Source organism: Apteryx mantelli, chromosome 2 (genome assembly GCF_036417845.1).
Source record: "Apteryx mantelli isolate bAptMan1 chromosome 2, bAptMan1.hap1, whole genome shotgun sequence".
Taxonomy (NCBI): domain Eukaryota; kingdom Metazoa; phylum Chordata; class Aves; order Apterygiformes; family Apterygidae; genus Apteryx; species Apteryx mantelli.
This window is the reverse complement of record NC_089979.1, coordinates 164,516,175-164,544,081: the sequence shown is the minus strand read 5'-3', so window position 1 is coordinate 164,544,081 and position 27,907 is coordinate 164,516,175. Positions and strand designations below refer to the sequence as shown.

Sequence of the window (27,907 nt, the reverse complement as noted above, 5' to 3'; positions counted from 1 at the left end):
GACGTTTAAACGATGGACACTCTCCATAGCTGTGAGATATGCAAAGTTCCCCTTCTCATTTTGTAACCTTCCACAAGACAAAGTGAAGCAACTGAGCTCGGCCGCAGTCGCAAGGTTCACAAGGGCGGCAGGAAGCCCTTTCGCTTTGGGGGAGGCAGCCGATGACTTGAAAGAAACAAAAATAAATGAATGATTGAATACTAGAGAAGAGCCTGACCTGGTCAAAATGTGGAATTTGGTTTCTGTGGGAATTTCTGACACTTCACCTTGGGTCAGGCTGAAAGGAAGTTGAAATAGCCAAATCTCTCACAAGTGTGTGTGTGTGTATATATATATTTTTTTAAGGAGGAAAAAAAATGGTTGGAAATAGTGAAACAATTCTAATAAAGTGAGATTTGTGTTTCGGCAAGGTTGAAATGCTTGCCTGTGACAATGCTATTAATGCATATTCTGACTAATGCAGTTTATAGCTGAGTGCTTTGGTTATCCCTGTGTTCTCATGGCACAGTTGTACTTAAGTTTCGCTGGAAAGTTATACTATGGGGAAAAAGAAAAAAAATCAGCTGTGGAATGAAGCCTGAGGGCTGGGGTAAGTTGGGCACCTCCCTTGAAGGAGCTGCCGTGGTGTGCGTAAAGAATGCAAATAGTTAACCAGGAAAGCATGATTTCAATTCTTTTAAAATTAATCCTTTCCCTTTTGTCTTCCTTGTATCCAAACTACCCGTGAACAATCATGTAGAAGGTCTTGCTCAGCTTATGGCCTTTGCAGCCTCAGGTTCTTGTGTGCCTGCTGCTGCTCGAGCCAGTTTGCATTTCTTGCCTCGGTTCAAACTAAATCCTTTGAAAGAACAACACTGTTTTAAGAAAGCTTATAAAAATGCTTGACCCCATGATGGAGAAAACCCCACTGCTGGACTATACCTCCACGCAATGCCGGTGAGTTTAATTCATGTGTTTCGAAGTTCACACTTCATTTTCACTGTATATAGTTCGTGGTGGTAATTCTGCCATAGGATTATATCACTCTAACCACTTTTACTCTCTCAAAAGTAAAAACCTCTGTAGTTAGTACGGACTGTGCAATTCTGTAAGGCCAAGCACAATATAACTTGCTGGAGGTGTCTGGCTTTCCTTGTGCTGTTCGTAATTCTAAATTGACAGATGTGCTTTGGATGCAAAAGCTGCTTTAAGAGCACCACCAGTGAGAGCTAGTGGCAGATAAAACAGCGGAGGAGGAATCTGTGAATCGAGCGAGGCCATCGTCCCTGGAAGCAGGAATGCTAAAAATGCCTGCAACGGCCTCCACAAATGTGCCGCTTAAAACTCCTCCCCAAGTCCTAGGACTTGGTATTTTTACTCTTGGCTGTGTCTATTTTTAACTGTGTAGCTTCTTTCGCTTTCAAAATGCATATCCACTGAACCAAGGTATATAATTGCCTTTAACAGGTACAGCTGACCGGTGAGATCTAAACTGGAGCTGTTTTCATATGTTTAAAATCAGTGGGGGGTTTTTTGTTTTTTGTTTTTTTTGTTTTTTTTTGGTTTTTTTGTGTGTGTGTGCCTTGGCAGCAGTTTTTTTGGAGCCTCCCATGATTTAGAGAGTATCGCCTTTTCAGTTTGGAGTGGTTCCCCCCACCCCGCGCTAAATTAATATATCCTCTTAAGAGAGCAAGACTTTCTTTCCTAGATACCGTTGTTCTGGGCCCTGATGACGGTGGCCGCAATGCGAATCGAGATAGCTGGGTTCTTTTGTTCCAACCTCTCCATGGCAATTATTGTAATAAATAAATAAAAATATATCAGAACATAAAACCTCTTTGCTTTGGCATTTTAGTGGCTCCCTGGAGTCTGAAAGCTGCACTGATAAACACCCTTTTGTCAACATAAACTGCATCGGCACTGATACAGCTATGTAAAGGAGGAGATTTCTTCCTAGAGTAATCTAGGCTCAATATTCTTAATTTATTAACAGGGGGGCTGCAGAGGGTGTGAGAAACCTGCCGGGTACAAACCCTGCTCCGTCTAAGCCATGAGATTAGCATCCTGTTGAAACTCTGGGCGCAGCGCGAATCCTTTCTTTTTTATTTTTTCCCCCCAATTTTATTCGTTGGAACATTAGATAATACAGCCACACAGTCCTTCATGATCGTATGTAAAGAAACAAGGGTCTACTGAAGGCTGGCGTGCTCGCACCGTGAAGGCCTGCGTCCCTCAAATAGGTGGGATTTTGCTGTTTAAGGTATTGTGTTATTCTCCCTACAGGTTTTTAAACAAGACAGGGTTAGCACCTGCTTGGAGCGGCCGCTTCTCTCTGGAATTTGGCGTTGCTGCAATTTCCCGTTCAGGCTGCGTTGCCTGGTGGTTAAAGTAGATTGTGAGACTTTGCAAAGTTGCTCGGGACTTGCTAATTGATACCGGGCAAATTGCCTAACCCCTCTCACTTTATCTATTTATAAAATGGGGATGGTTAAGGCCAGGCCAAAAAAAAAAAACCCAAACACTTGCATAACTGAATTTGTGCAACTTTCCGCAAATCCGTGCCAACTTGTCACCAGTTCGCCGTGTTCCTGACTGCTCTTAATTCGCTGTCCTAAAATAGCGCCCTACATAAGCTATGATGCAGTTGGTGTCGTTCCCCCCACTTTGTGTCAGGAAACCACAACTTTGGGAGATAAAATCGCTTGAACCAGGGGCCCGGTGGGCAGCAAGGCGCGAGCCGAGCAAGGGGAGCGAGAACCGCTCAGTAGGGCTGATGCGAGCGGTGGCAGTCGGTGCTGCATCACTGACACCCCTCCACCTCCTTTCCCTTTTGAAGTGCAGAAAAAAGGTGTTTTTTCCCGGTGCTTGATGGGATTTTTGCATCTTTTGCAGCAGCAGTTGCGAGCCCCTAAAATAGCGCGATGTGAAGTGCCTTGTTTTTGGTGGCGCTGGTAAGGTTGGAGATGCTGCCTTGTTCAGATGCAGAAACAACTTGCAAACTTCTCCGAGGGCAGTGTTTGCACCGGGCTGGCTTGTGTTTTATCATACGTCAATTACTTTCTGCAATATTAAGGTATCTTCATTAACACGCTGTTGAGGCCGAGTTTCAAAAGCAGCCTTTGTATTTCCTTAGCATAGGGCTTTTCTTAATCTTTTATGTGCCTTGACATCGCTGCAGAAAGGCTGAAGTTTTGGTGATACATACAAAAATGAAAGCATCAGTCGCTTTTTACATGCTGGTTGCTTATAAATATATGTGACTGTAGATACCTACCTTACCAAGTGAGAGTCTGGGGAGAACAAATGTGTATTTATAGATCAAATAGTACAATATAACCATCTAGTCTTTAAAGGGGGATTTTTTTTCTTCATTCTTGTTCTTCCTTAATCTTCCTTTTCTCTGGTGCTTTACCACCCTGCTGTGTTATCCACAGAAAACTGCTATTTTACCACTGCCTTTTTCTTCTTCTTGTCGGGCTTGATGAATCTTCAGTGCTCTAAAAGCCATAAGGTTTGCAGAAAAACACTAAGTACGACTGCAGCTTTTTGTGATGGTGACCAGTGAAAGAGATGCTTAGAGTTGTCTTCTGAAATATTTTCTGATTCTTTTCTTTTTCCTCCCTTTCCTTTTTTTTTTTTTTCCTTCTCTTAAGGAGGGGTATTATCTTGGCTGCCCCAGTTAAAACAGTTCTGGGTTGTTTGCAGTCAAAAAGGGTTTAATCTGCCCCCACGGAAGTTGGGAATTGCTGCTTTAGGGTCTGATCCAAAGTGCACCAAACTCCGTAGGAGACTTTCTTACATTAGTAAGCTTTGGTCCTGGCTCCTAATGCGCACAGGGTGTCTTTTCCCTAGGGTAGCTCCCAACAGGAGCAGGTACCTAGGCTTCTTCCAATTAAGGTAGCACTACAATTTGTGTTGGCTAAAGAGAGATGACTTTTTTTAATAGCTGATTTCTAGATTTGAGTAAAACAGATTTACGACACCGTAGCGTTCTTTGACTCATTTTTATGGCAGCAATGATGCCTGTTGTGATTCAGTCCTGCCACAACATTTCTGAGTTGGTGAGTTTAAACCAGGTCTCTGTCTCTGCAACACTGAACAGTAGGAGGGGATATTCCTTTTAGCTTTTATTTGAGTGGCCAGAATAGCTTTGATGTCTGACAACTTAGATAACTTCATTAGCGGGAGTTGTTGTCTAATACTGCGTCTTTTCAGACGTTAGCCTGCAACTTCATTACCGCTGTTTTGCAGGGTGTATGCTTTGCAACACATGATATTTCTGCTGAAATAGGTAAAATTTGCCATATTTTCTGCAAAGCCTGTAGCAGCAGAACTCTCAGTTACTCCCTATTCCAGATTGGTTTTTGTTGCGGTGTAAATATTTTTTTAAATCAATTTTTTGAAGCAATATAGAAAAGATTCATCTACTGGACTACTTTCAGAGATATGAACCAAAAACAGCTTGGAAAAAAAAAAAGAAAAAATCCTGCTGCTTGCACACAGAGGACCCTGGAGATGGGAAATTATTTGCTAGCAGCCTATGCCAGAAGTCTGGGACCTTTGGGCTCCTTTTGAATATCTGGCAGTAGCTGGATTCCCAGCAGTGGTGATAGCTGGTATTGCAAGCTAGATGCAAACATTTCTGATTCCTCCCGGTCCCTGGTGATGCGGTTATCACTGCCAGTCAGCCTCCCAGTTATCACTGTAGTGAGCCAGTATAAAATACAAGCTGTCAGATAAGAGGACAAGTGTAAATACCTTTAAGCTTTTGCACCTCTCTTTCAGTGCAAGTGCAACAGAAGTTAAAATCAAAGTAGATTGCTTAGACTTGCCCTGTTAAAACAGAAGAGACAAAACCACGGAGTTGTAAACCTTATTCCTTGTCCCTGTCATACCTCTCTAATTTCATGGCTTTCCCCCATTCCCGAGAGTTAAAAACCGTATGCAATACTCGGGTTTTGTTTTAGCCTTTCTGAGTATAATTTAGCAGGGGCAGTCACAGGAATCCCGTCAGAAATTGGTATTTGGGGGCTTGGGCAGACAGAAAGAGGCACAGATCCTCTCTGCCTCTTGGAAGCAAGGATTACACCCTCACTCAAGTTTAGGATTTTAATTTACCACTTTACAGGTATTTCCTGAGAACAAGTACGTTCTTATCTTGATAGTTGGGACTTGGCTAAAATTGGTAAGATGACATTTGAGAAGACGTCTCAAAATCATGCCTAAAAGTGGAATAGCACAGGCTGGATGAACTGGCCTGTTTTACCCAATTGGAAATGAGTGCGATTGATTGGGAAAACATTGAATAAATCAACCATGTAATGGAATACAATCTAATTCCATTTAGGCTTTCTCCCGACCTCAAATGCCAGATGTAGGGGCACAAATCCAAAGTGGAATTTATAAACTCGCCTCCTGTCGGAGGTGAGATGCGGTGAACATGGTGTGCGCTGCGTAAAGGGCTTGTGTTTTTATTGCTGGGATGCTTTTGCTTTGAATGGTATTTCCTTTACCCTCAGAATGACTGCATGGAAACTCGAGGTAAGATGATACACACAATTTTAAATACAGCACATCACAATAGTATGCTGGTGGCACTTGGAAAAGTTTATTTAAAATAAAGATAATACTGATAAAAACTTTTTAGTTGCTCTTGTGTTTAGAAGAATAGGTCTTGCAAGACTACCCATAATAAGCAGTAAAGTGCAAATACCTTTGAGCTTTTTTTTTTTTTTTTTTTTGGAGTCTCTTTCAGCTTTGGGAGGGAAGAGGGGATGATGGATGTGTACATGGAAGATCACAAAGCAAAACTGTTGTTGCAAAAAGCAGATCTAGTGAGTTTTCAGGAAAACAGAGATTGCATTGACAGGAATATAGTGATCCATCTAGCCAATATTAAAATTGCAAGGTCAGCAGCAGTATGAGATGCCTCCAAGAAAGAGGATAGCATAACACATCTGGAATAAACTGAACCATAACAAGAGGCATTCGTTGGTGCTTGTTTTAGCCTCATGACTTACTATGAAACCTTCTTTCCTTTACTGTGATTTTTTGATTATAAATGTCTAGTGTTTTAGTGAGTACTAAGTTCCTGTCCTGGAATGTCTCTAAGCAGAGTAAGCTGGAAACCATAGTTTGTTATTCTGAGTGATAATTTCACTGGTGTTTCTCAAGTATTGAGGGCCTGGTGAAAAAGGACCCTTCACGCTGCTGAGGGGATGCAGAGGGGAGCTGGAGGCTGTTCTCGAGGGGATGCTGTTGCTTGCGAATCTGAAAAAAGCATCCTTTTGTAGCAGTTAATTCCCCAGTGAGGATGATGTCCTTAAGCCATCGAGCAACTTCATTGCTCTTCTGAATAAATCTTGCAGTAGCAATTAACTGTGTCAGGCAGCTATGTTTTAACAGTTTTCAAACCAGGTGCAATGCCTAATGCATTATGTGAAATAACCCCTGAATTGAAGGGACTTATCCTCCAAGCCTATTCTCAATCTCAAAAGTCACATTAAAAACTGTGTAGATTTAGACCTATTGTTTGTACGTAATTAAAGAAAAAAATCAGTAGGAATAATTTTGAGTTATACAGAATGACCAGTTATAGATCTATAATTTCACAATACAAAAGGGATGTACTTTAGAGCAAGCTGGGAGGAAATACTTTCGCAGTTTGTGTTTACAGTTTCCCTGTCACCTGATTCTTTTTTTTCCCAAGGAAAGTCTCTGTCATCCCCTCTTGAATCATAACGGCTCAGTTGCCAAATCTTCTTTTGTAATGCTCTTCTCCGAACAAACGTTTTGTATCCCGTTGCCTTCCCAGCACAGCACTACTGCTGCTTACAGATCCTCTTTTCCATGTCGTCCGCAGTTGCCCAAAACATTCACATCGTCTTGGAAAGTATAGTCCTCGTTTAAAAGAATGACTTTAATAGCGTTAACAGGGTATGCATGGGGCAGCCTCGAGTGTCCTTTGGTGTGTGCAAGTTGTCAGGAGGTGCTGCTCAATTCGGTCACCTTGCTGCTGCATTATGGGGAATAGCTTCTGGTGTCCAAGCTCAAAGCATTGAGCTTCTCGGGCATGGAAGGATTGCCAAGCAAAGCGTATTCTGGTAATACAGCAATACAATACAGTAATGGTCCGATACCTCCCGTTGTCAGGATGCAGTTATGTCAGTTAAATGTTAGGATCTCTAATAACTTTTTGCGTGCACGACTTCTTTGTTCAGAAAACTTTGCATTGCTATAAATATTAATCGTGGCTGTTGCAGGCACAAGAGACAAGAAGGTACTAGTTAAAGTTCAGTTATTTCATATATATATATATATATATATCTTACACATGCATACACATATATTTTATCTCTCTCTATATATATTTATGTAGGTATATCTAAAAATAAATATCTGTTAAAGGCAGGTTTGCACAGTGGCAGGTCTGCTGGAGAGTGAGGATATACTTTGATGTGAGCAGTGAGCCGTAATGGAAATGGAATTTTCCTCTCTACAGGCCAGGGCTGAAAACTCTGCTCTCTGAAGTAACTGAATGGTGGACCACAGTGTATTCATTTAGTAGTGTTCTTAGCTAACTGTTGATCATTCTTAGTTCGTTAGAAAACTCCTCATTATGGTTTAGTACTTAATAGATGGCTGGGAATATTTGGCCCCTGTATGGTGGGGGGAGCAGCCTGTCAATTTGCTCAGGACGTGTTCTTACTAAAATCTGTTTTGTTCCATTTTCAGACTTCGGTGTTAGCGCCTTTTTGGCCACTGGTGGTGATATTACGAGAAATAAAGTCAGAAAAACTTTTGTGGGCACACCTTGCTGGATGGCACCAGAAGTTATGGAGCAGGTGAGCTCTTCCCTAGCATCCTTGCAGCTGATCTGCAGGCAGACTTTCCTGTTGGCGGCAGTGACCATGTTTTCTTGAATCTAATATGACTATTTTGCATCATGTAAGGCTTTAAAACTACAGGATTGTCTTAGGTTTGCTTTTTACAGCCGGGCATGGGGTATTTGGTGTTCAGTGGCTTCCTACCCTATTGCTTCTCTGCAGGGTCCTACTGCAGGTGAGTATGAGACAGCTCAGCCCTGGTATAAAGAAGAGTAACCTGCCCCTTCCCTCATGCCTAAACGTGAGGTGGGATTTAAGTAGTTCACATACATGGTAAATTTGCACATACACAGCAAGGTAACATCTTCTTCGGCACTTGCAAATATGGGAATTCAAGGGAGTTAATTGCAGCATATCTGAGTGGGGAGTTATTACAGTGAAACAGTGTGCAGTTGGGGAGTTTATTCAGCAGTTTAGTTTCTCTTGGCTTGTGAATATCCAGTTTGTAAATATTGAGGAATGCTTGCCTTCCCCCGCTCCCTCCTCTGCTCTTTTGGCTTGCTAAAAGATGTCATACTTCTTCCTGTTGGGTGGAGGTCTGTCGCTTTTTGCCCTCCACTTCTAGACTAAACTGTAGCGGCAAGCTTTGTCTGCGTGACTGCTGATGAAGGCCACCTGCAAACTTTGTTTAACATAAAGTGCTGTTGCCCATTTCTGAGCACGATCCACCGGCAAAATTCTGTTGCAGTCCCCACAAGGCATTTTGCAGCTAGCTACCGTTGCATTGATGTTCAGCTCACTCTAAAAATTATCCTTCAAGACTTTGAAAACGGTTTGAGAGCGAGCTGGACTCAGGGTTTGCTTTTTGGCATATGCACCAAGCAGAAACACTGCTAACTCTGAATGTCCTTCCTTTTTTCTTCCCCAAATGTTTGAAACAAAAATATTTTGGAACAGCATTGTTTTATTACAGCAAACCTGGCTTGTTACTTTTTTTCTTACTATTTGCCACAAAATATTTTGAGGTTTGGGAGAAATCTGAGTAAGGCCCTCACCCCTTAGTGAAGAAGGGGTTGTTTCTGATGGGAAACACTTAGTGTTTCCTAAGGAGACAGTTTTTCTAGGGAATTCAGTTTTTTGAAGGCTGTGAACATCTAACTTGTTGCAAGTTTTAGATGGTAAGTAGGTACTTTGGATGCTCCTAAGAAATCTTTCAATGTCTGCTTATATCATCTTGCTCCCTTCCAGCAGGTGTCACTCTGAGCTGTTATATCTCATGTGGGAGGGAAAAAAAAAAGGGGTTGCTGTAGGTTAGCCTTCTTTATGTAGATATTATTGTCTCAATTTTGGCTGTTTTACCTCAGCATAGTTAAGTTCCTTAAATACATGGTACTCTGCTATTCTGTTTTTGAAAAAATATGCTTGTTTTGACTGATTTATGGAAAAAATAGTTGATGAGGAAAAATAAATGTTGTTCTTATAATTTAACTGTGGATTAGTGACTAATATGTCCTGGATAAATGTCAGAAAGAACAACTGCTACAGAAACTTCTGAACTTGCAAACTTTCATTTGCAGGCAGGATTATATGGTTTAATAAATACTAAACAGTTAAAATCCTGCTGGAGAATTGCACAGTGTATAAATCTACTGCCAGATTATCTGAAAGATAAAGCTAAGAACTGTGCCGAAGTTATTCTCAAAAACTAAAAAATACAGTGTGAGGAAACTTGAATTTATAAAAATCTATAGCATGTTTCCTCCTGTACTGTGTTTTTATAAATTCTATAAGGTATCTGTGCTTAGTTAGTTAAAATTATTTGAAATCCATTTGTAATTATGGCATCCATAAACTGCAGCACTTCAGGAACCCTTCCAAATGTTTAAGGCCTGTGAAAGTGATGCCTACAAAATTTGGGAAATTAGTGGAAGATACAGGACTCTTGCTATAATAAATTTTAATTCAGTTATAGTATCATTATGTGCAATCATATGAAAAGCTGTGGAAGGAGGGGGTTGGTTTTGCTTCTCAAAATTCAAGACCCTCTTAAAGGTAGCTTGGGCAACGTTTTTGGCTTCGTCGCAGTAGACATCTTTTTAAAGCTTGTTAATTTAGCTGAACACAGTAACCCTATTAGCTTTGCTCTGATTCAGTATTAATTTTTCCATAGTCTAGCGAGAAGCAATACAAACAGTTCTGTGCAGCCAAAGCTCTTTGATTTTTTTTGTAGCTCTCCTTGAAGTTAGTACACAATGTCTCTCTCCTGCAGTCAAGAAAGCAAGTGCCAAAATATTACCTAATGATAATGAGGAAGTAACTGCCTTGGCATGTGAAATATTTTTTCCTGTGCATGAGGGGAAGTAAATACTATAAATTTCCCTGAACAAGTCTGTGTTTAATCTCAACTGGAGAAACTACAATTAATGAGTGCAAAAATACAGTGGAGGGAAATATTACTCTACAGGCAGGAATGAGGGGCTTTTTACAGAGCTGGCGTGTACTTCCCAGTCCTGCAGATTCAGGATTGAGCTTGTTTGCAGTTGGATTAGTTAAGTGGTTGACTAAAAGCATAGTGAGGCATATATCCCAAGGGGATAACAGTCCATCTATTAACTGCGAGAGTTTCAGTATGCTGTTTAATGACTCTCTGTGTTGGTGTAGAAGTTGGAGCCTGGTTGAACCCAATGCCCTTTTACGTTCTACGCTTTGAGCGGCTCATGATACGGCAATCCTAGCCGCACAGTCCAAGACCATGATTTTCATCAGACTGTGACTTCTAATACACTTTCTGCTTGAAGATATAAGGAACTGGGATGGGGGGACAAGTGTTCTTTCCCATCTGCGCTTAACATTAGGGTGCTGGTCTTTCCAAATCCCTCTTGAGAAATGAGGGGAAAGGACAAAAGGATGTGTAATAAACAAAGGCTAAAGAAAAGGATTGTAGTGCAGGAGAGCAAAAGAGACACACGCTAACATCCTTTACTGTTTTTCAGGTCAGAGGATATGATTTCAAGGCAGACATCTGGAGCTTTGGAATCACCGCTATCGAACTGGCTACAGGGGCAGCTCCTTACCATAAATACCCACCAATGAAGGTGAGTGGTCTTCAGATACTTGTGCTTGAGATACCATCAGTGCATCTGTGCACATTTTGGAGAATTTGGCCATTCTCTTGTTGAACAGTACTTGTACTTCTCAACTTACACTTGTGGATGTTCAATTTGTGTGAAGTCACCTTAAAAAGAAAAAGAAAGAAAAAAAAGACACCACTTAATGTTTCCTTAAACAGCACGTAGTTCTTATTTAGATCCTGAGACTTGCCAGGGTCACCATTCATGAGTATGGTGCTGCGTGCCTCAGTTCTGAAGCCTCTGAAGGCAGCAGATCTTTCTAGGGCTACACCTAATGATTCAGAACATCTTATCTGGCATCTAGTGAACTGGCACAGGGAGCCATTCCTTCTCCTGCATTGATAATCTTCAGAAATCCTGTTACCAGTTATCCCAAAAGGTTTTCTTTAACACTAGTACTGTTAATTACTGAACCTGGGTAGGGCTTTTCTGGGAAGTACCACACATCAGTATGAAAATGCCACGGGAACAGCAACATTAGTATTTTATTGAAGCTAAGGTGGAGGAAACTTTTTTTGTTGTTGTTTAAACACTGATGCTTCAAAAACCTTTTTAAGTATCTTGAAATCTGGATTGCCTCATGGTGATTTAGCTAATTTTCCCTGATTCTTGAACCAGGAGCCTCTTCCAACATATACTCTTCTTTCAGGGAGTCTGTATCTTAGTTGAGTCCACCTCATCAACTGGGGTCTGCAGCATCCTGCCTTCAAGTGAGCTTTGAGATCTTTCTTAGCCCCTTATGAGATCTGATGGGATCCTGCTTTGCTCGTAAAATTTTGAGCCCTTCTGTATTTTCCACCCTCTTGAAGGCCATTTTGCTTCTACTCCTGGATGCATACTCTGTCAGATTGAACAGGAGGGAGTGGAAAGCCCTTCAGAAAACCCATAGCCTTGTGGTTAGACTACTTACCTGGGCTATGAGGCTTATGGGTGCTAACTCCCTCAATTTTGGGCTTCTCTGGAGCAAGTTTTCCTATTGAGTGCTTGAACTGCTAAAGTGCTATGCAAGGTGGGCATCACCTCTCTAGGACCTGGATGCATCCCTGCCCATCTCTCAAATTACACTGGATTTGGGGGGTTCAGTAGCTCCTAAGAAATTAGAACAGGAACATCTGTATATGGCTTTAAATGCCAAGACTTTGCACTAGTTTAACTCTTGTAGGAACAGTATTAATTTTAAGACTTGCTTCAGCTCTGTGCAGAGATTTTTGAATAGCTAAGTAGTTTAGAAATGCAGTTAAAGATACAACCATATCTGTGACTGTGGCAAGCCAGTTAGGAGTTCAGGGAAATACTTTGATTTAGGTGCCACTGTTTTCATTGGTACTTCCTTCTGTGCTCTGATTCTTAGTAATGTTTTCCAGTAGCTTCTGCTTGCTGTTCTTTGATTATTGTATTTTGAATGCATGAGTTGCAACTTTGAATATGAAGATCACCTACTTAGTGCCATGTATTGTCATGTGGTGGAGAGAATTACTAATCTCCACTTGTATTGGATGTGAGTTGCAGTAGTGCAACCTGCAAGAGGGCTTTTGTCTTCTATCGAATGTAATTGTATTTCACTGCAGATTAATTTTGTTAGGCAGCAATATGTCCCATCCATTAAGTGACCCTCCAAGGGGGGGTGAGGGGGGGAAGCAGGGAATTCTATTGTAGACTCTTTAATTTCAGCTAGATTGATGGACTGTTGCTGCCCTAAGCAATATAGCTGTTGAAAGCTATTTAAATGTGCTCTGTGCTGCTTCCTTTTCTAAAAATAGGTTTTCATCTGTAAGTAGGTGACAAGTGAAAATGGAAATGAGTAATTTTCTCCCTCTCCTTCAGAATATCTGAGTGATGCAAAGGAAATAATCAGCTTGGCTTGATGGGTGCTTGTGTTAGAAAAGACTTCACCTGCTGTTGCAGTGCTACATGAAAGAGAATCCCTGCATCTTTTCATGTAGTCCTTCTGCTTTTACGCTAATTTTAATTTCTAGCTAAGAAATTCTGCATTTCGCTGTGCTTACACCTTTCATCGCACCCAACTGACCTGAAAGCGCATCCCAACCTTGCGTTTGGTGGCAGGCTGTGGGCTGGGAGCTGTGATAGATAGCAGCAGCTTGGTCCTTTGGGTAGAGGTTAGCCTGGCTTCCTGAGAAAAGGAGGAGGAGGTGACTCTCCCTAGGTCCTGTTGTGCGAGTCTTGAGCCTATCGCCCGACAGTCAGATTGCGGAGGCGTAAAGGCCTTGAAAATAATTGTTGCCACAAGTTTAGTGAGCATGGGTAGCGAAGACCCTGTAATTGCATTGAGGGAAAGGTAGTGAGGTGAGCTCTCACTGTCTGTCGAATGGGAGGTGGCAGCCCAAACTGTAAGAAAAGCTTCAGTCTATGTTCAGGCTACCCTCGGAGAGCCACTGTAATGAAACAGTCCTTATTGATTCACCTGCTGGGTGAAAATGCTTGTTTAAAATACTGTATTCTCAAGATCTGCCTCTAACGAAGGCTGAGGAAAATCTCATTGCCAATAGATGTAATTCTTTTAGGTTTTAATGCTGACACTACAAAATGATCCTCCATCTTTGGAGACCGGTGTGCAAGATAAGGAGATGCTGAAGAAGTATGGGAAATCATTTAGGAAGATGATCTCATCGTGCCTACAGAAAGACCCTGAGAAAAGGTAAGAGTTGACTGCCAACATCAAAATAAACTTAAAAAAAACCCAACTCATATTCTGTTTGTAAAGCTGGTGTGCTCTGACTCAGCCTTTCAGTCACAGGGAACACAGCAGTCCTGCTGCGTGACAGCAAAGTCTCTTCGCTGTCCTTATTTTAAGGATAAATGTCTGGCACTGTGACTAGCTAGGACACACGTCTTCCTTTCGGGTTAATGAAAATGCATCCCAGTCTGCTACTCGAGTAGTACCCTTTTCTCTCTTGCCACCTCCAGCAGGTGATTGCAGTGGTCGTGTTTTGTTTCTAGTCGAAACAGCTCTGTCTTTGTAAATCAGAAATTGCCTGTTGGGCAATATGTATTTACTTGTGGACATTCTTGAACAAACTTTTTCAAATTTGCCAGTGCAAAGAAGGCTTTCAGTGTAGTTTTGACTTAATTATAAGTAATATCTGTTTTTTTCAGAAATTTATGAAATTTTACTCAACATGTTTTCATCGATACCAATTGCTTAAGTGACCTGATTCTGCCTTCAGTCTTTCTTGTAACAGTAGCTCGATTACTCAGTGTTAGAAATATCACTAAGGGGGTGGTGCATATGTTGTGGTTCCCGGTATAGCACTGTATCATTATGTATGGCATCATTTGAAGCTGCATGAGGGTCTAGCTGTCTATGGCACCGTTTAAAACCGCAGCGTGTCGCGTAGGGGAGCTCAGACACGCTTCTGCAGTGGAGAGGCATCGTGCTTGCCAGTCCTCAACAAAGCGGCTTGAAAGAAGCGTTCATCCTGCATTAAAAATAGTGCTCCTTAAAATGCAAAGCTAAAGAAACGAGCATTTCTACAGATCAGTTTTATCTTAATTTTCTTTTTTTCCTTGCTAAGCAAGCTAATTCTGGAAAGAGAAAAGTCCCTTCATAAAATACTAATAATGAAGATGTTTTTTCAGTTCCCTCTTGTGACAGATCTTGGAACAAAGGCTTCTCACGCACAGTGAGATGGGATCTGTCTCTTCTAACAAGCTTTGCATTTGAAATACTTAATGAATCCAGTTAAGTGATTGATAAATGCTGATAGCAAGGGTTTTTTTTCCCAGCTTGATACTTTCTCTCTCATTTTTTAAAGCATATCCTATCCCTGCAGGTTAGAATGTGCGCTGATGAGAATTAAACATAACATATTCAGTCGCTGCATGCCCCTTCTCTCTTTTCGAGCACCAGTAACATTCACTGCAATCACCCTGACTCTGAGAGCAAGAGGTCTGCCCTTAAAAAGCAGCTTGCAGAATGAGGTATACTTATGTGGGTGTATGGGTTGCCAAAGAGAATGAGAAGTTAGTGCAATTATTTTTCTTCATTGCTGTGCTGTAGGAGGGATGACTTTGTTAGCATGGTCTGAGTTGAAATAAATCCTGCGATAAATAGCCTTTGCAAGTCACTAATCACCTTCTGTTACTATTTAAGCACAGTTTACAGTGGGGGAGATGCTATGAGCTTCTTCATATAGGCCCAAGACTTTAGAAAGCTCCTCTTAAACTGACCAAGGGATGGCTTTACTTTTCAGTATTTAATAAGTCTAACTTAAAGGAGAAAATAATTTAGACTCATTCCTTTTATACTAGGCAAAGGTTGATCATTGCACTTACATTTAATAGAGCGAATTACACATGTGTAATGAAGTATCTCCAAACTAGCTTTCAGTTGCATGCTGCTAGTACTGTGCTGTTACTGTAGTTGATGATCCTTCACTTGAGTTCTCAGCAGACTGCTTCTGTGATCCTCACGCAGGCTCTAAAAGATTTGAGTTCAACATTAAAATGAGAACAACCCCTCCTCCCCTCCTACCCCCAAATTATTCACTGCCTTTTCGACAGAATAGGCTTTGATTGGACTGCACTGTCATTTAAGAGACTGGTGGTAGAAAATTACTTGGAATACACTGGCTGGTTTTAGGGGAAGTGTGCAAGAAGCTGATGCCCGTATGAGATTGGTCACGTTATTTGCAAGCTGCAGCAACCTGGAAGACTGTTGCATTGAAAGGCAGGGTTTATAACTGCTTTCTCTACATCTGTTTTTATTGACAGACCAACAGCAGCAGAACTCTTAAGACACAAATTTTTCACAAAAGCAAAGGTAAGAAAACGCTTCCTAAATTGATCCGTGCCGAGGCAGTGGGGAGGACTTGTCTGAAGTATGATAAGTATGGTGAAAATTTTATTGGCATGAGGGTAGGATGGCCGTTTCATTTAAGGCCAACATAGCTGGGTGCATTGAATGGGTCATTGTGAAGGGGCAGAAAATGAGACGTCTATTCTGTATCTCCTTGTGTATACTGCTATTAAGAGGAATTATCTAGAAATTCTTGAGCATTTAAATGTCTCTCAGTGGGTTTGGGGGTTTTCGCTTCTCTTGTAATGGTGCCATTCTGGCTGCGTGTCCAACCATAAAGGTCTCTGTGGCAATAAATATAACTTAGATTTTAGAAACTTCTATAATCAGTCTGTAGGCAAAGCAATGAATAGGGCCTACTGTGCGGGGGCTTACTTAACACTGTTTCACCCTGTACTGCCTCGTGGAAAGTGAAGATCCTATGGTACAAAACAGTAGAAAACTCCCATTTCTAGCCTTGATGGGTAGATTGCAGTGGACTGGCAACAAACAGCATTTATGTGCTTCCTGCCGGGAGTTTAATGTGTGAGGTTTTTTTGGGAAGAGATGAACAGAAATAGTAAAGGGGAAAATTTATATTTGCATGGGAATGAGGAAGTGTGGTTGCTTATTTTTTCATCTGTGGCATGTTTGTGACCTTAAAATACATGGGTTTTATGGCAGAACACAGGTTAAATTGTCAAAAAGATACCTGATACTGGGGATGGTACAGTAGCTTTAGCAATTAATGAGAGTCGTTTTCAGCTCACACAGTAAGGTGCTTAAATGGAAGTGTCCATATCCAGGCGTCTATATAGGAGCTGGGTGTCCTATTAAAGTTGACAGAGATCTAATAAATGCAGCCAAGGAAGTCTAGAATGCGATCCAGTTTACCAAATGTAGGAGTTTGCTTTAGGCCAAATTTAATTGCCGTCTGGGCTCTTGACGGGTATTAACTAGGTTTTCATTGACCTTAATGGGATTTTAGGCAACTGAAACTGTCCGCGTCTGTACGCTGCGTGCACGCAAATGCATGTGTGGTGTTCAAAGTGGCAAGGAGATGGCTTACGTATTGCTGACCTTTCTCCGTTTGGCTGATACTAGTTTCAGTTCATGTTATACTTCATTGTGTATAAAATCTCCTTCGCTCTTTCATTAAACTGCTGCAGAGTAACACATTAGCGTATGTGGTGATAGAAAATTAACGTTATGGTAAATGAGGCAATACTTAAACCAGCACCCCAGGCAAAAATGTATGCCAGTGAACACCAAGTGTTAAATTACTTTCAGACTTCGGCTGGCTGCCAGGCTGACAGCTGTAATTTGAAGACAGGAGAGTCCAACTTTAATATGTTTATATTGAACTACATATAAATGCAGTGTATATTGTATAAAAGTATCTCTTATTTATGCTGAAAGGCGTATATCAGAACGTGGTAGCATGTGTCTTGAGGCTTTCCACCCTATGTTCAGGGAACCATCGAGGGGCAGATGTGGGAGAACTTCACAGGCAGGAGACAGCCTGGCAGTGGGACTTTCCAGCCACGCTGGCGTGGTGTGGACTATCCCGCTGGCTCCCAGTGCTAACGCTGGGGTGCCAGCACTAGCCTGCTTCCTCTCCAGCTCCCAGTTTGGATCTGCAGTCAAGCTGTTTGAAAACGGTATGCTCAGGAGGCCACGTGTCAGCCAGAGCAGCTTGTTAAAGAGCAGATTTAATATAATAAAGCATCACAGCAGGATCCCAAGATTTAATCTGTTGTGATCACCACGTTCACCTCTTCTCTGAACATCACATGTGCTGTACGTTTCTTGAGCCACATTGTAACTCTGGCTGCCGCAGTTCCTGGGCCTTGTTACTCCTGTGTGTTGGGGTTCCTGCATCCTGCCCCCCCTTCCCAAAGAAGTAGCTAGATCCAGGTGTTGCAGTAGCTGCAAATAGGAAGAATGCCAAATACCTCGTTAAGATGTCAGATACTGTGATATCCTAAGTCCAGCAATGTTCTGCAGTAAATCAGATATACTTTTATACAGCTTCTTGTTAATTCCTTATCACTTTACAGAGGAAAAGTGCAATCACTGACTTATAAAGTATTTGGAATGAAACATCATAAACTCTAGTCTAAAGGAAGAAAGGAGTGCATTTCCTTTTACAGCTCTCTCTCTCTCTCTCTTTTTTTGTTTTTTAACAAATAAGGTATGCAAAACACTTTCTATTGAAAATAGTTTGTGAAACAGTTTTTCATTATCAGAAGCACTTAAGGAACCAAAAGGCATTTTCAGCAATGCGAATGTTTGGCATTTTTTCTTTTGCAGAATAAAGAATTTTTACAAGAGAAGATGTTGCAGAGAGCACCAACAATCACTGAAAGATCCAAAAAGGTACTGAAAATCTCATGGGCTTTGTTAGGTGTTAGTTGTACTAGTTTCTGTGCTTGTGTTCACATTTTTAATGAGCAGTATGGTAATGCAGCATTTTCTAGATATAGACCTAAACATCCTAATAAAATCCTCAAACATGCTGGCAGACTGAGCACAAGCTGAAGATGCTCTTGTTCTACTTTTCCTTAAAAATAAAGAAAGAAAGAAAGAAAAAGTCAACTTCATGTAGCCATTCTGTCTTTGTGTTGAGTAGGTCCGGAGAGTCCCAGGTTCCAGTGGACGCCTTCATAAGACTGAAGATGGTGGCTGGGAATGGAGCGATGATGAACTAGATGAAGAAAGTGAGGAAGGCAGAGCAGCAATTTCACAGCTCAGGGTTGGTTCTCAAGCTTGGTGATAGCTCTATTGTCTCTTTTGTTTTCTAGGCTTGGGGGCCTTGTTTTAAGTATGATATGCAGTAAGTTTTGATGATCCCTTCCCTGAAGAGTTTGCAGCTGAACCAGAGAAATCAGACTGAAGGTTGAAGAAAGTCTATTGAACTCTCTTCTGTAGTTATTCTGGGGCACTGCTGGTCTCAGTCAGGGATACTGCGTGTGATTGGGAACACTAATTCAGATGACCTGCTCCCAGTTCAGAATACTACTAATTCACTTGAGCTAGTAGGATGTTCTCTTGGTTTTAGCGGGTTTGATGATGATGACTGTTTGAGATGCTTTCTTCTGGAAGTATCAGGAGAGGTTTTGTCTTACTGCCAGCTCCAGGATGGAACTGAAATCGATGGGGCCTATGCTTGCAGCTGAAATCCAAAACACATAAGGCCTAGTTCTGTGCTGTCAGCTACCCTGAAATCTAGTAGTCCTAGTAGAAATGTTAAGGCGCTCTTGTAGCTGTAGCACTTTAACAAAGGATGAATGTTGGAACAGGTAGGTCTCAATTCAGTTACATAAATGTAGATGTATATTGCCATTTCAGAGGCACCCCACGCAAATGTGACACAAATCTTTGGGATACCTGCCCCTTTATAGGGGCCAGGTGGGATGCCAGGACACCTTAGACCTAACTGCATATCTCTGTTTAGGTAGTCAAATTCTACCCTAGATGTCTGTCTTCTGCACTGGTGTTGAGTCATTTTCTTCAGCCTGAAGACTAAAGGATAGGAATGCCTCTGCACCTATAGCATTTGATCCCTTATAGAACAGTCGTAATACTCAGCTTTTTTGCTCTCTGCATTTGAAGTTTTGAATTCACATTAGAGCAATTGCTATATGTGCAATTGAAAAAATCCTAAATCATTCATCTTCTGTTACTCAGTAAATCTGTGTAATGGCATGCAGTGCTGTCATGTTTCCCCGGCTGCTTGCATCATCTCTGATAATGCAGGCAAAAGTAAATTAGAACTAGTATATTTAACCACATACCCAAAGTCATCATATTTGTGCCTTAATTAGGTAAACCTCTTTTAATGTTTGTCTTATTTCCCTTCTGTCTGTTCACGTTTTTCCCTAGCTTACCTCTGCTTGCCATGTATCCGAGTTAGTTGTTAACCATGGGGCAGGACCAGTGTTTCCGTACTTGTCTGTACACTGTCTAGCACACTGTGATCTTTCAGACAAGCTTTTCTAATTATTCCTTGAGGCATCCGGGTACTCCTAGATATGAGCTTTGTGCCTGAAAGAACAACGCTAAAGCTGTGGCCTGCAGATGTGGAGTGTAGCTGTTTATCTCTGGGAGCAATGCCACACTTTTCATCTTGCCTGGTAACTGTCAAGTGAAGGCTTGACACATTGGGACGTATTTCAGGCTTTACCTTTCCAGCTGCATGACTTTTTTTTTTTTCCTGACGCTATCCGTACTTAGTCACTGTGAAGGAACTGTTCCTTCCCTTCCTGTCCACAGGGCTTTTTGCAACTTGCTCTTATGAGAATAAGACCTCTTACTTTTTTTTCCTTTGGAGGCCTCTGGGTAACATGTTACAAATTGGTCTGACCTGCACTGGTTAAGTTAGTGGCATTGGTTAGCGCATAAACTGGCATCAGTTTAGTTGCATGATGAGGTTTTTGTTCTTCTGTCAAACTCGTGCTGTCCTAGACCTGTCTTTTAGACTACTATGCAGAGAAGAAACTTTTTTTTTTGTTAATCCCAGCACAGACCAAGCCTTCACACCTGTGCATCTCCATGCTGTAATTGAACCTCTTGGAAGTCAAAGCTACAGACTCTCATAATTGCAGGGTTTTTCAATGATCCTTTCCAGTGATACTGGCAATCGCTTCTAGCTCATGTGAAATGACTAATGCATGTTATCTTTGTTTTGCTGATAAGCAAAGATTGGTCATATTGTTTTGACTGAACTTTCCCCTGTATTACGCTGATCTTCTTTTATGTTGCACTGCTGAACTTGTGTACAACTGTCAATTATCTGCTTTTTAATGGAGGGCATAGCATAATGCAGAGTTCAAGGGCAGGGAGAGCAGGCAAGGAGTATTTTCTGTAAAGCAGCACATGTACAGCTAATTTTCAAGCTTTAGTGTGGTTTAAGCAAGTTGGTTTGCAAACTGGTTTCCTAGGTATATGAAAAGAATTTGTTTTCTGGTGAAATTCTGCAAGATTTGTGCTGCTTATTGTTTTCTGTAAGACTTGGGTAGCTTAAAATGGATTTTACCATCTCAATGCACTTAAATCCAAGCAATGTGATCTGATCTAAGTGGTCTTCAAGAGTGCTTGATTTCACTATGAGTTAACAATTATAACAGCTTATACATTGTGTGCTACCGTGTAGGTGCAAACTGCAAGTCCTGAAACAGACAGTATGTTTCTGGGTATTATGATTAGGTTGCCAACGAATCGTGTGGCTTCACTTTTTTATACATCTTAATTGGTATACACAATTTGAAAAGAGTTGCATAGACTTTATATGTTCAGTATCGTTTTGACAAGTCCTTGCTAGTCAATAAGTTTCACTTTTGTCCATGCAATGACAACTTTTTTCTTTGTTTTTAGTCTCCCAGAGTGAAAGAATCTGTGCAGAATTCTGAGGTAAGTTACAACTGCAAATGGCTTTCCAAAATAATGACTCCTAGTCATTGCCATTGTCACAAGGATATGTTTTTATTAGACTTTGAAAACAATACTGTGTGAACTAGAAGCTAGTTCCTAGCTAAAGTCTACTTGAAAACCTCCCTAGAAAATGAATCATTGACCATTTCATGCCAAAAGGTCTTTCTAAGTAACTTTAGGGAATATCTTTTCAACTTTTGCCACAGCAAAAGTCTGTGTTATAAAATAGTCAGTCCCAAGAACAATCTGAACAAAGCAACAGTCTTCTGATTTCCTTTAAAAAAAAAAAAAAAAAAAGTCTTTAAAATTCTTGGTCTGATCCACTGGTTTGAACCTAAGCTTGAGACTGTGAAGCGAGTCTGTAGTAGTACATGATAGCAAACAAAGCTTCGATTGCATTTTATAATCTGCCTTCAGTCCTGGCACTGTCCTATATTTTTTACATTAAGAATATTAGTATATCTTTTATTTCAGTGATAGAAGCTGCTTATCTTACAGAGACTGTGCTGTCTTTCCTTTCCATATCTGTGTGGAAAGGTAAATAGAGCTATCTCCTAGAAATTAGTTTTGGGTTAGGCTGTCTTGTTCTAACTTCATCCGTTTCCAACGGTTGATTGATTATAAAAGAAGATCTCAAGTAAGCCTACAGTCAGTTCTGGTTCTGTAATTTTAAATAAACTCCAAATGGAAAGAAAAACTTGAAAATTAGAATCTCTCTGGGATGAGCTTTCCCATCATGATGCATCCCTTAACACGTTGTAAATTGAAGGACTAATGTTACAGGTTTTCAACTTCCAAAGCAAGTTGCACTTCCTATCGTTTAGTGCAAGTTGGAAGGCACACTGAACAAGTGCCATCAAACTCACAGTTCTTTGGCTGCCATGACGAAATCAATTTATTCTGAAAAACTCAAGAGAGAAATAAGATTTAACTTTCATTTAGCTCTTTTCCCCCGCACCCCAAATTAATTGTATATGGTTTTTTTGCAAGGGACTAAGTCCAGTCCTAAGCAGTCTTGTCTTGTGTTTTGAAGAACTTGCATTCTGTCTGAATTACTTTTCAATTAAATATCCATAGTGCTCCGACTCTGATATTTGTTTGAAAACAGATAAATTATCAACAAATATTTTTATGCTTTGCTATGCTGTATTCTCTGAATGGAACTTCAAATCAAAGCAGAGTTGCTGTGGTTTGGTTGTGTGGCTGCTAGGAAATATCAGTAGGACTCAGATTTTGAGAAATGGGAAACTACAGGATACAGCACCCTTCCAAGCTAGGGGATGGTCTGCGTGCATCCAGCTTTGCTAGCTGCAGTGTGTAATTTTTGGTCAAGATATATAGTCATGCTGCTATGGTGGTTTCTTGTCCTTCCTTGCTGGTGAGTAAAGCTGAAAGTTTCAGGGAGTAAGAGTCCTTGGGGATGAGGAAAGATGAAAACTCTTGAACACCAACTTGGGATCAGTCTTAGTGTTTTGGAGGCCCGGGAATGCCTTTGGCACTGCAGTTAGTTTTAAGTGTTTTATTTGGCTAACAGGTACTTTATGGAAAGCAGATGCTCGAGTCTGAAGTCTGTTAAATTTCTTTTCCCATTAACATACCTTTTTGCTTGCAGCTGTTCCCATCAGCTGAGCCCCAAGGTCCTTCACTCAATATTCCAGCACAGACACCTACTCAACTACCTCAGGCAGCAGGACAAGTACCTGCGCAACCTCAAGCTGCTGTCCCTCCACCTAGTCAGGCTCCTACAGCAGCACCGGCAGCAGCCCAGGTAAGATTAGAAACTCCTCCTACCAGCTTTCAATCTTGCACTTCACCTTTCTGTTCAAGACTGTTATGCTAAGATGAACTAAAACCATGAAAGCTGCTCATCTGGAGTTGTATTAGTGCTGCTGATTACATAGATGTGACAGCAGGCCTGGTGGCTTGCCAAAGGATGATGGGCAGTGTGGACTCAGCTGCTTTCATTCTCGTTCTGTGTGCAGTGACTTTTTCAGCTTTTCAGGGAGTGTACTCTACCTGACTTTAGGCAAGGGTAAAGGCAAGAAGAAGGGGAGTCTCATTTGAGTGTCAGCTGCTTGTTCCTGCTGTCTTAGGTGAAGTATTTACAAATAGGCTCTGACCGTGCCTCTTGGCATCAGAGTCTACCAGATAAGAGCATGGGGAGAAAAGCTAGAGAAAGAAACTGGAAGATGCAGGTTCTTCAGGCATCAACAGAGATACAGGAGGCCTGGATTAAAACTGTCTTTCTGTTGGTTAAGAATCACAAACTCCATCTTTGGGAAGCTCTAAACTTGGTGGTACTTCCAAACACTTCCATTTCAGGCGGGGAGGACAGGATGGACCTTTGAGGGGAAGTACAGGGAATATAAAAGCTTGACAAGTCCCTCTTTAATTTTTATCTGTGTCATCCCAAAGTGTTCGGGTATGGATCAAATAGGCAGGCCTACCAAATTCAGGAAAGAACTCCTGACTATGTTAAGGGAGAAAAAAGGCCAAACCGAATCATTACTAAAATACTTGGAATATGTCTTGCGGTTGGCTACAGTAAAGCACTGCAGAGTTTGCCAGACTCCTGAATGATGGAACCTCTTTATAAAAGACACTAATGTTCATACTTGGTGAGGAGGGGCAGTTGCTGTTGGACGGGACCAAGCTACTGTGATCCATTGGCAGGCCAAGGGCAAGAGGCTTGGCAGTGCTGGTCAGAAAATTAACTCTTGGGCCTACTCCTTCCTAGAAGCATTTCATAACTTTTATTTTAAAGAAAGATATGTATATCACTTCACTGCAGTCAGCTCATGTTCCTGTTTACAGAACCATTATAGACAGCACATTAGTCCTTAAACAAAAATAGTGAAGTTGGGGACTGACATATTCTTGGCTACATTAATGCTTAAATCAAACCCTTTCAGATCTTTTGAAATAGGGCCAGTGACTTAATCCCTGAATTTTATTCAACAGTTGAAGCAGCAGTAGGCCAGGAATCTCAGTTCAGTAAATCAGCATAGCAGTGTGGCATCAATGGAAGTGATGGAAGTGTTTTGATTTGCCCTCGTAGGGTATCTTGCTTCCTGCCACTGGTGCCCACTACCTTATTTGTTGGTGGTTTGTCCTAAGGTGAACTGCATACCTCTGTGTCAGTGTGGTGCTCTTTATAGCCTTCCTCTGGTTCTTGCAGCTTGGTTGATTACTGTTTTGCAGATCTGTGGGCTTCCCTGTGGGCCCTTGTTTGTTTTCACTGACCTGGGAATGCTTTTGGCTTTAATTTAAACAAGACTGTGGTCAGTAGCCCTGAGCTGAATCATTGGAACAAGAAGAGCAACAGATGAAGTAAAAGGGGTTAATTTTTCTCTCATGGAAAAAAAACAAGTGATCCAGATGATTAAAAAAAAAAAGAAAAAAGTACTTGGTTAAGATTTTCAGGCTGAAATTATCAGCCTAGCGTGCTGTCTGCCTAATTACTGCAGATTTAAAACCTCTGGATCAGCATGTGCAGTACAGATGACTTGCACAATGGAAGAGCAACCAAACTTCTTTCTGTGCGTGAAGTCTGATTAACAATTAGCCCTTTCCTGAAAGCATCACAAACACTATAAAGGTGGAAACCTCCTGGATCTTTCTTGCTGGAAATCTCCTGCTGTGAACAATATAAAATGCTGTGACTACAGACGCCAATTAATCGGAAGTAATTTAGAAGGGAAAAATTGCTACTAGATGCTCTCAAAAAAAGCCTTTGATTTCACTAAAATTAATTGAGAGTATATGCTAATCTGCTGGTTAATTTTTTTCCTCAGTGCTCTTCACATTTGTGTGAGATTTCCAAAAACAGATGTTTAGAGCAAGGATTAAAACACAGGATGTCTTGAAACTGCCGTGAGTGCCACCAAACCTTAATTTTTTGAGACAAAGCAAGCAGTCTCTTTATACTTTAACACCTCTTATGGTGTCCTGCTGGTTTGGCATTTCTCAAAGTCAAATACTTTTTCTCTTCTTTAAAAACAAGTGCAGAGAGAACTGCCTGAATAATTACAGTTCAAGGATAAAGTTCACCTGTTTGACTGTCTTGTTTTCCATGGTAGTATCATAATTCCAGTGATGTATGAAACTTCTGTGATATTTCATATTTATAGTTGATCAAGGTTATCTCTAGTTTTAAGACTAGAGAAAGGGAATATTAACTTGCTTTAAAATAATCTAATCCTGTTGCAGGCTCCACCTGCCCCTGCTGCAGCCCCGGTACAAGAAGATACGAAGGTCCCCATCAGCCTTGTACTAAGGTTAAGGTAAGGACACAAAGGACTGACCTGCTCTGTGAAAGTAAGCCTTTGTAGGGAAGGCCACTTGAAGATTTTGTAGCACATCTTGCCATCTGTCCTTTTAATTAAAAGGGTGATGGTGGTATATTTTTTTGCCAGCTCAGATTTTGCCCGGTCTTCCAAAACTGGGACCCAGAAAAACAGTTTTTATCTGACCTACCTCTCCAGTTTGGCAAGAACTGCAAATTGAAAGAGATTTTAATATTTGTTTAAGTCTTCCTAAAATCCAGTGGGGTGAACAGGAAGGGATTAGGGATCCTGGCCTTTTGCATCATCTGCCTGTTCAGGCACAACTTTATAGACTTTGGCCAGTTCTGAGAGTGCAGAGCTTTTACCTAGCTCAAGACATGGATTCTGGTTTGTGTCGTGAGGAATATGGAGAGAAAGGATTCTAAGTGCTCTCTACCATCATTACACATATTGACCTTTCTGATTTAAGGAATCTGCCTCTCATCTCCTTAGACATCTTGGTTGTTGATAGGCATTGGACTGGAACTTCTGAGCATCATCTCCTAGTCATTCCTGGACAGTCATGTAACCTCTGTGTGCACCTACAGAGTGAGTTAGTGCTTCCTTCTTCCAAAGGATGTGCTCCAAGGATAAATCTGGCAGCTATGAGTTGCGGAGGCAGTGGAACGATGTGGCCTTACACCAGAGAGGTGGCCATCATATATACTGAGCTTCAGCCTGCTCAGACTGTCAGGTTGACAGGCAAACTGTTACGGAGAACCCTGCTTCCAGGCACAAACCCAGGTCAAAGGTTTCTGCCCTTTGAGGGGGAAGGGTGCATTGAATTCACTTCTCCTCACAGACTGACTCTTCAATGACAGCGCTTTCATCGGGACACTGATCAGTGAAATGGAACAGCCTCTTCTATATAAAATTTTCTTCTTTCCGCAGGAATTCGAAAAAAGAACTCAATGATATTCGTTTTGAATTTACCCCAGGGAGAGGTGAGCTGGTGGGGAATGCCAGAGTGTGAAGGTGGTTTTGGTGAACGGGGACCCTTTGTTTGGTGTTGTGCAGATGTGTGTATGGAAACACTGTAAGAGGGTCTGTCCACAGCACACTCACTCGCTTCCTAAAGGCCTTGGGATTTCTAGAGCTTGCCTTATGGTCAGGCTGATCACGAGCACTTGGAGCTCGTGCTTGGAGCATTAAGAGACCCCTTTTGTAAAACTGCCATGGCTATAATTAAGGTACAGCCCTTTAATGAATTCCAGCTCAGGTTGACACACAGTTCAAAGCTGTCTCACTGCAGTGCTTTAAGCAGTAGTCTAGTTGGCATAAAAAGGAACGAAGGTATGCGGAGGTCTCCTTCCTTGCCCTCTGTGGCTTTTGTCCTGTTTTGAAAACAAGGGTAGCTCAAACGTGAATGACTGAAGAACCTCTCAATGCAGATATTGTGGTTTGCTGGGCTGATGCCCTCCACGTGGAAGGTCTGTTTCCCCACAGGGTCACTGAACTGCCACAGAGTAGCTAACACAAATGGTGTCCCCCTTGTATTGCTGAGAAGATATGGAAGTTTGGAACTTAAGTTAGATATCTGACTTGCAACAGGTAGTCCTTTAGGCTGCCTCACTACACAATCAAGGAGGCATACATCTTCAGTGGGGTGCATTTAGTCATCTGCCCTGAGTTGAGTGAATGGACTCCCTTCTCCATTGACTTTGAAGGGAACATGAGCACCTGAAGTCTTTGAGAAAGCTAAAGACTCTGCCCATACAAAGTATAGAGTAGCCTAGGTATTTGTAGATACAAGGGCAGAAAAGAAGCAGGTCTGGAATTTCACAGTCCTGTGACTATTTGATACCTTTTTCAGCTCAGTAGAGACAGGCTTTTTTTGGTCAGTATTAGAAAAATGAAGTCTGAAAAGAAAGACTGCACCCTGTGTACACGCTAGTATCTGTCTCATGTAAACTTAATATTCTTGCTGTTTGGCTGATACAGGCTTAGGTTTCTGTGCGATACCATAATCAGCTGGACAATTTTCTTTTATGTAGTGACTGGCTCTTGTGTTTCTCCCCAACAGATACTGCTGATGGTGTATCTCAAGAACTCATTTCGGCAGGTCTTGTTGATGGCAGAGATCTGGTAATAGGTAATTACCTATTATTTTTTCTTCTCTAACAATTTGTCATTTTTGTATGTTTAAAATGACCTGATTTGTGGGTACTAGGACAGTTCACTGTGGCCTTGGTTCTCTACCCCAATGGCTCTACAAAACTGCTGTTAATTCTAGTGGCAGTTCTGTACCAGTATGTTTGGGCCCCCCCGTCCACACAAATATCATCTGGTTAGAAACTTTATGAAGAAATGTTCCTTGTAATGAAACATGAAGCCAAATCAATGCATATGTCTTCTCCCTGAGCTGAAATCCTTAACTTTTCCTGTCTGACAATATTAGTTAAATTGACCTCATCTGAC

The 27,907-nt window shown here is 41.4% G+C and overlaps 1 protein-coding gene across 2 annotated transcripts in view; it reads left to right on the top strand.

Annotated features, from left to right (window-relative positions):
- OXSR1 (oxidative stress responsive kinase 1) overlaps positions 1-27,907 on the top strand; it is an 88,563-nt gene that overhangs the window by 56,393 nt on the left and 4,263 nt on the right. For both annotated transcript variants that reach the window (XM_067291983.1, XM_067291982.1), the window contains exons 6-16: positions 7,714-7,823; positions 10,799-10,900; positions 13,459-13,592; positions 15,668-15,716; positions 18,045-18,110; positions 18,364-18,486; positions 21,108-21,143; positions 22,777-22,932; positions 25,374-25,447; positions 26,381-26,433; positions 27,513-27,581. In XM_067291983.1, coding sequence (XP_067148084.1) covers positions 7,714-7,823; positions 10,799-10,900; positions 13,459-13,592; positions 15,668-15,716; positions 18,045-18,110; positions 18,364-18,486; positions 21,108-21,143; positions 22,777-22,932; positions 25,374-25,447; positions 26,381-26,433; positions 27,513-27,581 — 972 coding nt within the window. The remainder of the gene's footprint in view (positions 1-7,713; positions 7,824-10,798; positions 10,901-13,458; positions 13,593-15,667; positions 15,717-18,044; positions 18,111-18,363; positions 18,487-21,107; positions 21,144-22,776; positions 22,933-25,373; positions 25,448-26,380; positions 26,434-27,512; positions 27,582-27,907) is intronic.